At 48.4% G+C, this 16,389-nt stretch overlaps 1 protein-coding gene across 1 annotated transcript; it reads left to right on the forward strand.

The window, feature by feature from the left end:
* Positions 1 to 2,590: 2,590 nt before the first annotated feature.
* Positions 2,591 to 3,974, forward strand: LOC147981749 (glucan endo-1,3-beta-glucosidase GI). Its single transcript, XM_087514077.1, has one exon. The coding sequence runs from the start codon at positions 2,763 to 2,765 to the stop codon at positions 3,693 to 3,695; it is 933 nt and encodes a 310-aa protein (XP_087370203.1). The 5' UTR covers positions 2,591 to 2,762; the 3' UTR covers positions 3,696 to 3,974.
* The last annotated feature ends 12,415 nt before the right edge of the window (positions 3,975 to 16,389 follow it).

The following is a 16,389-nucleotide window of genomic DNA, read 5'->3' on the forward strand; positions in this document are numbered from 1 at the left end:
GAGAAAGAAGAGAACCTCAAACTCGGGGGAGGGGTTGGCACTCGACGTCGATCAAACCGGTGATCATACTGCTCATTTCTTCTATATTGATCGTGCCGGTCTCCGCGCCCCTCACGCCTCGGGGGAGATCTTGGGCTGTGAGCCGACTGGACTGTATCCGTTGCAACGGATCGACTGTGGATCCTATTCCGCGACTGAGAAACAGCGGAATTCTGGTTTCCCGTTGCCCGGAGCAACGCTCTGATTTGCAACAAGCCCCTGCCAGCCTCCGACTGGGAGGGCTGAATCGATTCTGCTATACGGGCCGCGGCTGCCAAATTCTTAACTGGGGTTCCATATACCTGCGTCGGCGGGAAGAGCTGACGTCGACTGGACTCGGGAGCTCGCTGACGCGCTTGCTCGTCGAGTATTCGCTGGAGATTCTCCAGTCGAGTGCGCTCGGCCAAGTTAGCCAAGCGCGCGTCCTCCAAGGCCCGGGCCTCGGGGGTTTCTCCGACGATAGGAGTGTGGAGTGCGTCCATGTTCCGGCGGCGAAGCTCCTCTCGCTGCAATGACGTGAGAGGTTCGGGGAGATACTCATCGTGGGGATGCGACGGGTCGCCTCCACCCGCGCCTCCATCAGTGCGAGGGAAACCGGGAGGACTGTGTGTTCCATCGACCGCCAGGACCTCTGCCGCCGGGTCGCTGCTGCCGCACTCGGATGCGGTCTCCGCGGAGCCAGTCGAACAGGCCGTAGAGGGATTCATCGGGCTCGATTGCCGCGACTTGTGGGGCTGCCGACTGGCGGGCCACGGCATGCCTCACCCACCTCTGAAGTCTCGACCGGCCGGAGCGCTTGCGCCGGTGGGAGTCAGGGCGGGAAGATGACTCGGGAGCCGACCGATACTGGGTCGACGGCTGACGCATGAGGACGCCACGAACACATGCGCGGAAGTGCGTCGCACCGCGGACGGGGAGGGCGTCGATGTCGAGTAGAGCCTCCTGAAGCCAAGCGGAGTTGCCGGCGATGAATGTGAGTGCGCCGAGACGGATCTCGCGGCCCTCCACCAAATCTCCGCACGAAAACATGATCAAAGGGATCGGAACAATCGCAACTTCTCCAACTAGGCGCTAAGACTCCGGCCCCACGGTGGGCGCCAACTGTCGTGGTTCTAACTCTGACAGTGAGGTAGGGGGTATGTATGGAGAGGCTAGATCTCAGCTATGGAGAAGTTGTAAATACACCAGGATGTACGAGTTCAGGCCCTTCGCGGAGGAAGTAACAGCCCTACGTCTCGGTGCCCGAAGGCGGTCAACTGGATTATATGTGTATGAATTACAGGGGTGCCAACCCTTGCTACTGAGGAGGGGGGTGGCTTATATAGAGTTCGCCAGACCCCTCCGGTCCTCAGTAATGCAGGGTTAAAATACATTAAGACTCGGCGTTACTGGTAACGTCCCTATTAAAGTGCTATGATGAGCATAAAGACTACTTAATGGCCGACCGTTTGCTTGCGGAGTGATTTTAGATCTCCTGGTAGTCGAATGGTTGGATCTTGGTCGAGTGGTAGCTTCCTGGTCGAGTGTCTTGAATCCGTCGAGTGGGATACCTTCAAGTCGATTGAAAGGTGACTTCTTTCAGGGATGTCCTTGGGTAGGGCTCTTAGGACAGGTCCATGCCCCTACCCTAGGTACATAGCTTCATCATCGGCGGCGGCATCCGAACTGTGATGTCCCCAGCGCCAGCGGCATGCGCTCATCGGCATCCGCGGCGGCTGCATTGGTAAGAAGTGCTCGTTGTGAGCGGCGAGGACAGCAGGCGGCGGGCGAGGCTGAGTGTGCGATCACGGGAGCCGATTAGAGAGGAAGAAAACAAAATGAGAGAAAATTACGGAGGGGATCAAGGTGATGCAGGGCTGGAGTTATTTTCTCCTTTTCCCTCGTGGGTGGGTGGGTGGATGGATTGATTGTGCGTGGGGCAGAGCATTTCGTCTGCTCGGCAGGTAAGTGCTACGTACACGCGTGGCATCCGGTTAGATTAATCCGAGACATTAGAGCTAACTAAATGGGGTAATCTGGCGGTAGTAATCAGGCTGGATACACTTGACGGGTGGTTTTAAGAAAGAAAATGTTTGCTTTTCTAATAGTAGTATAGAAGAAAAAGACACGTACGACCAATCATGTGAGCAGCCGATCGGGTCTTGTAAGATTCAGCTAGCTCATCACTGTCAACTTAAATTCGATCTCATCCGCCATTGCAACATTGTCAACGGAGTATTGTGCATGAATGAGCATGAGCTTATTATACCCACATAGGCGGCCAGACTTAGCCCACGACGATTTTCAAAAACTAAATAATGGACATTGATGTATGTACGTACCCAACTAGTTGTCGACGAAAAGTCCAACAAGTTTCCAATTTTGTATAAAACTATATAATTGAAAATTCGGCACGGTAGCAGCCTCTGTCATCGACTTGTCGTTACGGATCATGGAATACTAAGGCTAGGATGACCAGGCTGAGGTGACACCTAATTAGCTAGGAAGATGGGGAGCCCCTATCAATCTATCATGGACGATGAGATGAGATGAGATGAGATGGTGGAATAAGGAACCGTCTAATGATGCAAGCATATCACATGCACGCATCTCTCATCTCTCCCATGTACTATAAGTAATCCTAGCTAATGGCGTTTCTTATCGCAGCAGCAGGGAGAGCAAAGCATCGACCAGAAATTTTAGCCAGCAGAGACCCAGCTGAAACCTTGATCCCGTAGCTAGCCATGACGATCGGCGTCTGCTACGGCGTGGTCGCCAACAACCTCCCGCCGGCCAACGAGGTGGTGCAGCTCTACAGGTCCAAGGGCCTCACCGGCATGCGCATCTACTTCGCCGACGCCAAGGCCCTCTCCGCGCTCCGCGGCTCCGGCATCGGCCTCATCCTCGACGTCGGCGGCACCGACGTGCTGGCCAGCCTCGCCGCCAACGCCTCCAACGCCGCGAACTGGGTCCGGGATAACGTCAGGCCCTACTATCCGGCGGTGAACATCAAGTACATCGCCGCCGGCAACGAGGTCCTGGGCGGCGACACGCAGAACATCGTCCCGGCCATACGGAACCTCAACGCGGCCCTCGCCGGCGCCGGCCTCGGCGCCATCAAGGTGTCCACCTCGATCCGGTTCGACGCGGTGACCAACACCTTCCCGCCCTCCAACGGCGTGTTCGCGCAGGCCTACATGACGGACGTGGCCCGGCTCCTGGCGAGCACCGGCGCGCCGCTGCTGGCCAACGTGTACCCCTACTTCGCCTACAAGGACAACCCGCGAGACATCCAGCTGAACTACGCGACGTTCCGGCCGGGCACCACGGTGCGCGACCAGAACAACGGGCTGACCTACACGTGCCTGTTCGACGCCATGGTGGACGCCCTGGTGGCGGCGCTGGAGCGGGCCGGCGCGCCGGGGGTGAGGGTGGTGGTTTCGGAGAGCGGGTGGCCGTCGGCGAGCGGGTTCGCGGCGACGGCGGACAACGCGAGGGCGTACAACCAGGGGCTGATCGACCACGTCGGCGGGGGCACGCCCAAGAGGCCCGGCGCGCTGGAGACGTACATCTTCGCCATGTTCAACGAGAACTTCAAGACCGGGGAGCTCACCGAGAAGCACTTCGGGCTGTTCAACCCGGACAAGTCGCCGGCGTACCCCATCCAGTTCCGTTAGTCTGGCTGCGTCGTCCATACATGCGCCCGTACGTACACACGTGCACTGTCAACCTAAATAAGCTGCGTATAGTGCAGGAGTGAAGTGTAACGTGGATACAATATACGTACACGTCGACATATTGTCAGCCTAAATAAGCTGCACGTATATTGCAGCAGTGAAGTGTAACGAGAATGCATGTCATAACATCGATTCATGCAAGAGTAGTGCAATGCAACCATTCCAGGTGGTGTTATATATCGTCTGTCATGAATAAAGAGGAGGAAATTGAGGCAGTTATGAACTTTTTGTGATCCATGCATGCTTTATGTGCAGCGACTCCGCGAGTCCACGAAAACGCCGTCTGCCACTGAAGGGACATCACTGAAAAGCATGGAATAGATCCAAGAAAATGTGGTTGAAAACATATAGAGAAAAGTATATTTTTCGTCTCTCAACTTTTGACGAAGTCTAGATTTGATCCCTCAACTTCGAAACCGGACAACTTACACCCTGAACTCTTGAAACCGGACAAGTTTCGTACCGCTATCACACCAAAGCTGGTTTTGTGCTGACTCGGCACGGTTTTGACTGGTTCTAGTCCATGTGGCAATCTATTTCTCCCCTTTGATTTATCTCTAATGTGGGCATTCTATCAAGCACTTGGCGTCCAAGATATGGAGCTGCTGGCGATGGTGCCCTCTTGGAGGAACATGACCACGAGCGAGTGAATGTTGCCGTCCATGGCCATGTTGACCAGTGACGCCTAGGGGGGGCGCTAAGGGTATTCTTGGGTCTTCATGTGAATACCCATGATTTTTACAAAATAGTATTGATTTTGGTAAAACTGTGACAACTTTCGAAAAACAACAATGATTTTGACAAAATGAATACACATGAATACCTGGTTGCAAATTCCTGGAGCCGCCATTGGTGACGCCATCACCGGTGTACGATTCATCGCCGGAGGATTTTATGGGGAAGACCACGGAGCGGGCACATTCGAGGAGCGAGGTTGTCCGGCTACAGGTATCGAGCAGCGGCGGTGGTCAAACTCGTCCTCGCGGCGCTCGTACTGGAGCCAGATGACGAGGCGACGCAGCGTTGCAGGTCGTCGGCATCGAAGCGCGTTGAAACCCGCACCATGCTCACCGCAAATGGTGCACATCTAGGGCTCTAGGCTGAGCTTGACATCGCGCGTGCTCAGTCAACAAGTTCCTCTGCCTACGTGTAACGCCCTCGATGCGGCTATATCTCCCACGTGTCGAGGCACGACTTAGAGGCATAACCGCATTGAAAGCAATGTCGCAAGTTAGGCAATCTTCACAACATCCCATGTAATATAGATAATAAAAGGGGAGGAACATAGTTGGCTTACACTCGCCACGTCAATCAAAGTATATAAATAGCATTACATCAATCAAACACTCATGGCCCGACTACGGCGCTAAAATAAAAGATAAACCCAACATGCGACACGGACCCGATCGCCCCAATTGGGCACCACTACTGATCGTCAGGGAAAGACACATAGTAACGGCGTGAGTCCTCATCGAACTCCCACTTGAGCTCAAGCGCGTCATCTGGAACGGAGTCATCAGACCCTGCATCTGGTTTGGAAGTAATCTGTGAGCCACAGGGACTCAGCAATCTCGCACCCTCGCGATCAAGACTATTTAAGCTTATAGGTAAGGCAAGGTAAAAATGTGGAGCTGCAGCAAGCGACTAGCATATATGGTGGCTAACCTGTTCGCAAAAGAGAGCGAGAAGAGAAGGCAAAGCGCGAACGAATAACTAGAGAACAACCTGTGGCAAGCATTACTCCAACACCGTGTTCACTTCCCGGACTCCGCCGAGAAGAGACCATCACGGTAACTCACACAGTTGATTCATTTTAATTAAGTTAAGGTTCAAGTTATCTACAACCGGACATTAACAAATTCCCATCTGCCCATAACCGCGGGCACGGCTTTCAAAAGTTCAAAGCCCTGCAGGGGAGTCCCAACTTAGCCCGTGACAAGCTCTCACGGTCAACGAAGAAATAGACCTTCTCCCGAGACATTCCGATTAGACTCGGTATCCCGGTTCTACAAGACACTTCGACAAGTTAAAACAAATCCAGCAACACCGCCCGAATGTGCCGACAAATCCCGATAGGAGCTACACATATCTCGTTCTCAGGGCACACTCAGATATGTCAAGCTACGAGTAAAATCAGCCCTCGAGTTTCCCCGAGGTGGCCCCGCAGGCTGCCTGGTTCGGATCAACACTCAGAGGAGCACTGGCCCGGGGGGTTTAAATAAGATGACCCTCGGGCTCCGAAAACCCAAGGGAAAAAGAGGCTAGGTGGCAAATGGTAAAACCAAGGTTGGGCATTGCTGGAAAAGCTTTAATCAAGGCGAACTATCAAGGGGTTCCCATTATCACCCAACCGCGTAAGGAACGCAAAATCTGGGAACATAACACCGATATGACGGAAACTAGGGCGGCAAGAGTGGAACAAAACACTAGGCGAGAGGCCGAGCCTTCCACCCTTTACCAAGTATATAGATGCATTAAGATAACAAAATAATATAATGATATCCCAACAAGTAAATAATGTTCCAACAAGGAACGGTCTCCAATCTTCACCTGCAACTAGCAACGCTATAAGAGGGGCTGAGCAAAGCGGTAACATAGCCAATCAACGGTTTGCTAGGACATGGTGGGTTAGAGGTTTGACATGGCAATTTGGGAGGCATGACAAGCAAGTGGTAGGCATCGTAGCATAGGCATAGCAAAAGAGCGAGCATCTAGCAAAGCAAAGATAGTAGTGATTTCGAGGGTATGATCATCTTGCCTGCAAGGTTGTTAGAGTTGACTGGATCCTCGAAAGCAAACTCAACGGGCTCCTCGTTAGCGAACTCGTCTCCCGGCTCTACCCAAACAAGACAAACAAGCAACAAGGACACAATCAACCACGTGCAAAGCTCAAACAATATGATGCAAACATGGTATGCTATGCGGGATGCAACATGTGATGCATATGCAAGATTTGACAAGGAATGCATGAACCTGGCCTCAACATGGAAATCCAAGTGTGCCACTGGAAAGGTGAGATGAAATGTCTTGAAAACGGTATAAAGAACGCCGGAATCGGAGTTACGGTTTGGAAATGGCAAGCAATTCAAATATGGCACCGGTCTGCGTTATACAGCACGTAGCCATCTAAATGCAACAAGATGAACATGCTACAGCACCCAAACATGGCATCAAAATACATGGCAGGGATCCATTCATGATTCTTAACAAAAGAGGAACACTGAGCTACGGCCAATTCATCCATTAACAGGTTCAAACAAGCATGGCAAAAATGCATTTGGTAAACAAATTTCAGACTTAGTGAAATTAACACTTGTCTGGAATTTCAGATCAGGTAGCACACTTTGGAGCATGAAAACTATATGCTACAGGACCTGAACATGGCAAAGTAAAGCATGTAATGGAGCTACTAAAAGAGCTTAACAAAAGTCCCTTAGTGACCTTGAGCCAAAAGGGATCAGAAAATACATTTGCAAGCATCTGAACATGGCAAAAAACATAATCAGTTCACAGACTTAGTGAAAAACTGGAGCATGCAAATCAGATATCAAGTAGGCATGTTTACAAGCTCGATGCACTCACTATAGAGCAATTCATGACAATCTAAGCATGCACCCACCAATAATACATATTATACAAGCCAGACATGGCAAGAACAATAACATAGCATGCATTGATCAACTACAACATCCTCCGCAAAATCGCTAACAAGTAGACAATCTGCCCAGATTCACGAAATGACAAAAGTAGAGCTTGATTGACTCAAGCTAGAGTGCTCCATAATTGCAAACAAAGACATGGATGGATAGAGCACTACAAGATTAACAAAACACCCTTACTGATCATCCTCAAAAGAGGCACGGATCACTAGGAAACAACATGAACATATGGCATATTGAGATAAACAGATCAAGGACTTAGTGGAATTGCTAAGTCCCTGAAATCAGCATTAACGATTGCACCACTTTGCAAGCTTGTGCTAGTCACCACACACATCATAAAAATACATGGGTTGCACCTCTGGATAGATGGCAAAACATATAACAAAACTCATGTAGATCTCAGGGGCATATCATGCACACAAAAATCATGGCAAAAATGACAAATATCTAATTGGAGCAGCAGATCTGACAATTATCTCAAATAGCATTCTTCCAGCAGCATTTCGGGCATCAAGATGAACTCAAATGAAAATGATGCAATGAGATGAAATGATGTGCTCTCTGAGACGAACATTTTGATATGCTAAATGTCCAAAACGGAGCTACGGATGCAAAGTTACGACATGATGAACATGGGCAAAATAATTAGGGTTTCGGGCAAAAGTCAACCGAGATATTTTCCTAGATCTAGATCCAGCCGGGCGCGGACTTCGAGGCTCGCCAGAAACTGTTCACCGGGGAGGAGGTTGACCGCCGGAGCTCAACGGGGAAGCGGGGGCCGGCCGGAGTGGGACTTGGGCGGCGCTGTGGAGGCGGCGGTGAGGGACGCCGGCGATGGGGCGGCGTGGAGGCGAGGTCCGGCGAGGGCGCACCGGCCGGCGCGGCAGCGCGGCGAGGTGGTGGCCGGCGCGGGCCGGCGCCTGAGTCAAAGGCGGCGGCGGAGGAGCCACCGGGCGGCGCGGGCGACGGGCTCGCGGGGCCCCGACTTGGGCCTCCCGGGCCAGAGCGGCGGCTGCGGGGGCGTGCCATGTGTCGCGCGCCGATTGGCGCGGGCGCGGCGGCAGGATTTGTCCGGCACGGACCGGACGTGTCCGGTGCGCGGATGGAGCGGAGCTAGGGTTTGGGGGGTGGTTTGATCTGGAAATTTTGGGGGAGAACACCTATTTATAGACAGAGGGAGCTAGGAGAGTCCAAATGAGGTGCGGTTTCGGCCACGCGATCATGATCGAACGCTCTGGATGATGGAGAGGGTTTTGGGCCAAAATGGAGGGGTGTTGGGCTGCAACACACACGAGGCCTTTTCGGTCCCTCGGTTTGTTGGAAATATGCCCTAGAGGCAATAATAAATTGGTTATTATTATATTTCCTTGGTCATGATAATCGTTTATTATCCATGCTAGAATTGTATTGATAGGAAACTCAGATACATGTGTGGATACATAGACAACACCATGTCCCTAGTAAGCCTCTAGTTGACTAGCTCGTTGATCAATAGATGGTTACGGTTTCCTGACCATGGACATTGGATGTCGTTGATAACGGGATCACATCATTAGGAGAATGATGTGATGGACAAGACCCAATCCTAAGCCTAGCACAAGATCATGTAGTTCGTTTGCTAAAGCTTTTCTAATGTCAAGTATCATTTCCTTAGACCATGAGATTGTGCAACTCCCGGATACTGTAGGAGTGCTTTGGGTGTGCCAAACGTCACAACATAACTGGGTGGCTATAAAGGTACACTACAGGTATCTCCGAAAGTGTCTGTTGGGTTGGCACGAATCGAGACTGGGATTTGTCACTCCGTGTAAACGGAGAGGTATCTCTGGGCCCACTCGGTAGGACATCATCATAATGTGCACAATGTGACCAAGGAGTTGATCACGGGATGATGTGTTACGGAACGAGTAAAAGAGACTTGCCGGTAACGAGATTGAACAAGGTATCGGGATACCGACGATCGAATCTCGGGCAAGTACAATACCGCTAGACAAAGGGAATTGTACACGGGATTGATCAAATACTCGACATCGTGGTTCATCCGATGAGATCATCGTGGAACATGTGGGAACCAACATGGGTATCCAGATCCCGCTGTTGGTTATTGACCGGAGAACGTCTCGGTCATGTCTGCATGGTTCCCGAACCCGTAGGGTCTACACACTTAAGGTTCGATGACGCTAGGGTTATAAAGGAAGTTTGTATGTGGTTACCGAATGTTGTTCGGAGTCCCGGATGAGATCCTGGACGTCACGAGGAGTTCCGGAATGGTCCGGAGGTAAAGATTTATATATGGGAAGTCCTGTTTTGGTCACCGGAAAAGTTTCATGTTTTATCGGTAATGTACCGGGACCACCGGGAGGGTCCCGGGGGTCCACCAAGTGGGGCCACAAGCCCCGGAGGGCTGCATGGACCAAGTGTGGGAGGGGACCAGCCCCAGGTGGGCTGGTGCGCCCCCCCCCCCCCCACAAGGGCCCAAGGCGCCTAAGGGGAGGAGGGGGGCAAACCCTAAGGGCAGATGGGCCTTAAGGCCCATGCCTAGTGCGCCTCCCTCTCCCCTCCACCTGGCCGCCACCCAGATGGGATCTGGGGGCTGCCGCCACCCCTAGGAAGGGAACCCTAGGTGGGGGCGCAGCCCCTCCCCTTCCCCTATATATACTTGAGGTTTGGGCTGCCCAAGACACACGAGTTCCTCTCCTTGGCGCAGCCCTACCCCTCTCCCTCCTCGTCTCTTGCGGTGCTTGGCGAAGCCCTGCTGGAGTACCACGCTCCTCCACCACCACCACATCGTTGTGCTGCTGCTGGATGGAGTCTTCCTCAACCTCTCCCTTTCTCCTTGCTGGATCAAGGCATGGGAGACGTCACCGGGCTGTACGTGTGTTGAACGCGGAGGTGTCGTCCGTTCGGCACTAGGATCTCCGGTGATTTGGATCACGACGAGTACGACTCCTTCAACCCCGTTCTCTTGAACGCTTCCGCTTAGCGATCTACAAGGGTATGTAGATGCACTCTCCTTCCCCTCGTTGCTGGTTTCTCCATAGATAGATCTTGGTGACACGTAGGAAAATTTTGAATTTCTGCTACGTTCCCCAACAGTGGCATCATGAGCTAGGTCTATTGCATAGATTCTATGCACGAGTAGAACACAAAGTAGTTGTGGGCGTTGATTTTGTTCAATATGCTTACCGTTACTAGTCCAATCTTGTTTCGACGGTATTGTGGGATGAAGCGGCCCGGACCGACCTTACACGTACTCTTACGTGAGACAGGTTCCACCGACTGACATGCATTAGTTGCATAAGGTGGCTAGCGGGTGCCAGTCTCTCCCACTTTAGTCGGAACGGATTCGATGAAAAGGGTCCTTATGAAGGGTAAATAGCAATTGGCATATCACGTTGTGGTTTTGCGTAGGTAAGAAACGTTCTTGCTAGAAACCCATAGCAGCCACGTAAAACATGCAAACAACAATTAGAGGACGTCTAACTTGTTTTTGCAGGGTATGCTATATGATGTGATATGGCCAAGAAGAATGTGATGAATGATATGTGATGTATGAGATTGATCATGTTCTTGTAATAGGAATCACGACTTGCATGTCGATGAGTATGACAACCGACAGGAGCCATATGAGTTGTCTTTATTTATTGTATGACCTGCGTGTCATTGAACAACGCCATGTAATTACTTTACTTTATTGCTAACTGGTAGCCATAGTAGTAGAAGTAATAAGTTGGCGAGACAACTTCATGGAGACACGATGATGGAGATCATGGTGTCATGCCGGTGACAAGATGATCATGGAGCCCCAAGATGGAGATCAAAGGAGCTATATGATATTGGCCATATCATGTCACTATTATTTGATTGCATGTGATGTTTATCATGTTTTTGCATCTTATTTACTTAGAACGACGGTAGTAAATAAGATGATCCCTCATAATAATCTCAAGAAAGTGTTTCCCCTAATTGTGCACCGTTGCGACAGTTCGTTGTTTCGAAGCACCACATGATGATCGGGTGTGATAGATTCTAACGTTCACATACAACGGGTGTAAGACAGATTTACACACGCGAAACACTTAGGTTGAGTTGACGAGCCTAGCATGTACAGACATGGCCTCGGAACACAAGAGACCGAAAGGTCGAGCATGAGTCGTATGGTAGATACGATCAACATGAAGATGTTCACCGATGATGACTAGTCCGTCTCACGTGATGATCGGGCACGGCCTAGTTGACTCGGATCATGTAATCACTTAGATGACTAGAGGGATGTCTATCTGAGTGGGAGTTCATAAGATGAACTTAATTATCCTGAACATAGTCAAAAGGTCTTCGCAAATTATGTCGTGGCTCGCGGTTTAGTTCTACTGTTTAGATATGTTCCTAGAGAAAATTTAGTTGAAAGTTGATAGTAGCAATTATGCGGACTAGGTCCGTAAACTGAGGATTGTCCTCATTGCTTCATAGAAGGCTTATGTCCTTAATGCACCACTCAGTGTGCTGAACCTCGAACGTCGTCTTTGGATGTTGCGAACATCTGACATACACATTTTGATAACTACATGATAGTTCAGTTAAACGGTTTAGAGTTGAGGCACCGAAGACGTTTTGAAACGTCGCGAAACATATGAGATGTTACGAGGGCTGAAATTGGGATTTCAGGCTCGTGCCCACGTCAAGAGGTATAAGACCTCCGATGATTTTCTTAGCCTGCAAACTAAGGGAGAAAAGCTCAATTGTTGAGCTTGTGCTCAGATTGTCTGAGTACAACAATCATTTGAATCGAGTGGGAGTTGATCTTCCAGATGAGATAGTGATGTTTCTCCGAAGTCATTACCACCAAGCTGCTAGAGCTTTGTGATGAACTATAATATATCGGGGACATATATGATGATCCTTGAGATATTCACGATGTTTGACACCACAAAAGTAGAAATCAAGAAGGAGCATCAATTGTTGATGGTTGGTGAAACCACTAGTTTCAAGAAGGGCAAGGGCAAGAAGGGATACTTCATGAAACGGCAAATCAGCTGCTGCTCTAGTGAAGAAACCCAAGGTTGAACCCAAACCCGAGACTAAGTGCTTCTGTAATAAGGGGAACATCCACTGGAGCAGAATTACCCTAGATACTTGGTAGATAAGAAGGCTGGCAAGGTCGATAGAAGTATATTGGATATACATTGTGTTGATGTGTACTTTACTAGTACTCCTAGTAGCACCATGGTATTAGATACCGGTTCGGTTGCTAAGTGTTAGTAAACTCGAAATAAAAGGCTACGGAGTAAACGGAGACTAGCTAAAGGTGAGCTGGCGATATGTGTTGGAAGTTTTTCCCAAGCTTGATGTGATCAAGCATCGCACGCTCCCTCTACCATCGAGATTGGTGTTTGCATTGAGCATAGACATGATTGGATTATGTCTATCGCAATACGGTTATTCATTTAAGGAGAATAATGGTTACTTTGTTTATTTGAATAATACCTTCAATGGTCTTGCACCCAAAAATGAATGGTTTATTGAATCTCGATCGTAGTGATACACATGTTCATGCCAAAAGATATAAGATAGTAATGATAGTACCACCTACTTGTGGCACTGCCACATAAGTCATATCGGTATAAAATGCATGAAGAAGCTCCATGTTGATGGATCTTTGGGCTCACTCATTTTTGAAAAGTTTGAGACATGCGAACCATGTCTATTGGTGTATATGCATGAAGAAACTCCATGCAAATGGACCGTTTGGACTCACTTGATTTTGAATCACTTGAGACATGCAAATCATACCACATGGGCAAGATGACTGAAAGCCTCGTTTTCAGTAAAATGGAACTAGAAAGCAACTTGTTAGAAGTAATACATTTTGATGTGTGCAGTCCAATGAGTGCTAAGGCGTGTAGTGGATATCATTATGTTCTTACTTCACAGATGATTTGAGTAGATGTTGAGTATATTTACTTGATGAATCACGAGTCTGAATTATTGAAAGGTTCAAGTAATTTCAGGGTGAAGGTGAGAGATCGTCGTGACAAGAGGATAAAATGTCTATGATATGATCATAGAGATGAATATCTGAATTACGAGTTTGGCACAGAATTAAGACATTGTGGAAATTGTTTCACAACTAATACAGTCTGGAACACCATAGTGTGATGGTGTGTCCGAACATCATAACTGCCCCCTATTGGATATGATGCATACCATGATGTCTCTTATCGAATTATCACAATAGTTTATGGGTTAGGCATTAGAGACAACCACATTCACTTTAAATAGGGCATCACGTAATTTCGATGAGATGACACCGTATGAACTATGGTTTAGAGAAACCTAAGCTGTCATTTCTTAAAAGTTTGGGGCTGCAACGCTTATGTGAAAAGGTTTCAAGCTGATAAGCTCGAACCCAAAGCGGATAAATGCATCTTCATAGGACACCCAAAAACAGTTGGGCATACCTCCTGTCTCAGATCCAAAAGCAATAAGGGATTGTTTCTAGAATCGGGTCCTTTCTCGAGGAAAAGTTTCTCTCGAAAGAATTGAGTGGGAGGATGGTGGAGACTTGATGAGGTTATTGAACCGTCTCTTCAACTAGTGTGTGGCAGGGCACAGGGAGTTATTCCTATGGCACCTACACCAATTGAAGTAGAAGCTTATGATAGTGATCATGAAACTTCAGATCAAGTCACTACCAAACCTCGTGGGATGACAAGGATGCGTACTACTTTAGAGTGGTACGTAATCCTGTCTTGGAAGTCATGTTGCTAGACAACAATGAACCTACGAGCTATGGAGAAGCGATGGTGGGCCTGAATTCCGACAAATGGTTAGAAGCCATGAAATCCGAGATAGGATCCATGTATCAGAACAAAGCATGGACTTTGGTGGACTTGCCCAATGATCGGCAAGCCATTGAGATAAATGGATCTTTAAGAAGAAGACGGACATAGACGGTAATGTCACCATCTATGAAGCTCGACTTGTGGCGAAGAGTTTTTCACAAGTTCAAGGAGTTGACTACGATGAGATCTTCTCATCCGTAGCAATGCTTAAGTCCGTCGGAATCATGTTAGCATTAGCTGCATTTATGTAATCTGGCAGATGGATGTCAAAACGAGTTTCCTTACCAGTTTTCGTAAGGAAAGGTTGTATGCGATACAATCAGAAAGGTTTTGTCGATCCTAAGGATGCTAAAAGGTATGCTAACTCCAGAGATCCTTCTAAGGACTGGAGTAAGCATCTCGGAGTTGGAATGTACGCTTTGATGAGATGATCAAAGATTTTGGGTTTATACAAAGTTTATGAGAAACTTGTATTTCCAAAGAAGTGAGTGGGAGCACTATAGAATTTCTGATGAGTATATGTTGTTGACATATTGTGGATCAGAAATGATGTAGAATTTCTGGAAAGCATATAGGGTTATTTGAAAAGTGTTTTTCAATAGAAAACCTGGATTAGGCTACTTGAACATTGAGCATCAAGATCTATGAGGATAGATCAAAAACGCTAAATGGTACTTTCAAATGAGCACATACCTTGACATGATCTTGAAGGTGTTCAAGATGGATCAGTCAAGGAAGGAGTTCTTGCCTGAGTTGTAAGGTATGAAGTTAAGACTTAAAGCTCGACCACGGCAGAAGAAAGAGAAAGGACGAATGTCGTCCCCTATGCTTTTGTCATAGGCTCTATACAGTATGCCATGCTGAGTACCGCACCTGATGTGTGCCTTGCCACATGTCTGGCAAGAGGGTACAAAGGTGATCCAGGAGTGGATCACTAGATAGCGGTCAAAATTATCCTTGGAATAATAAGGACATGTTTCTCGAGTTCGCCGTAAAGGGTTACATCGATGCAAGCTTTAACACCTATCCGAATGATTCTGAGTAGCAAACCGGATACGTATAGTAGAGCAACCATTTAGAATAGCTCCAAGTAGAACAGTTATTTGAAATGGCTCCAAATGTAGCGTAGTAGTTGCATCTACAAGATGACATAGAGATTTGCGAAGTACATATGGATCTGAATGTTGCAGACCCGTTGACTGAAACCTCTCTCACAAGCATAACATGATCAAACCCAAAACTCTTTGGGTGTTAGTCACATGGGGATGTGACCTTGAGTGTTAATCACATATCGATGTGAACTGGATTATTGACTCCAGTGCAAGTGGGAGACTGTTGGAAATATGCCCTAGAGGCAATAATAAATTGGTTATTATTATATTTCCTTGTTCATGATAATCGTTTATTATCCATGCTAGAATTGTATTGATAGGAAACTCAGATACATGTGTGGATACATAGACAACACCATGTCCCTAGTAAGCCTCTAGTTGAATAGCTCGTTGATCAATAGATGGTTACGGTTTCCTGACCATGGACATTGGATGTCGTTGATAACGGGATCACATCATTAGGAGAATGATGTGATGGACAAGACCCAATCCTAAACCTAGCACAAGATCATGTAGTTCGTTTGCTAAAGCTTTTCTAATGTCAAGTATCATTTCCATAGACAATGAGATTGTGCAACTCCCGGATACTGTAGGAGTGCTTTGGGTGTGCCAAACGTCACAACCTAACTGGGTGGCTATAAAGGTACACTACAGGTATCTCCGAAAGTGTCTGTTGGGTTGGCACGAATCGAGACTGGGATTTGTCACTCCGTGTAAACGGAGAGGTATCTCTGGGCCCACTCGGTAGGACATCATCATAATGTGCACAATGTGACCAAGGAGTTGATCACGGGATGATGTGTTACGGAACGAGTAAAAGAGACTTGCCGGTAACGAGATTGAACAAGGTATCGGGATACCGACGATCGAATCTCGGGCAAGTACAATACCGCTAGACAAAGGGAATTGTATACGGGATTGATCAAATCCTCGACATCGTGGTTCATCCGATGAGATCATCGTGGAACATGTGGGAACCAACATGGGTATCCAGATCCCGCTGTTGGTTATTGATCGG

Source organism: Triticum urartu, chromosome 3A, assembly GCF_056163025.1.
Source record: "Triticum urartu cultivar PI428250 chromosome 3A, HENAU_Tu73, whole genome shotgun sequence".
NCBI classification, from domain to species: domain Eukaryota; kingdom Viridiplantae; phylum Streptophyta; class Magnoliopsida; order Poales; family Poaceae; genus Triticum; species Triticum urartu.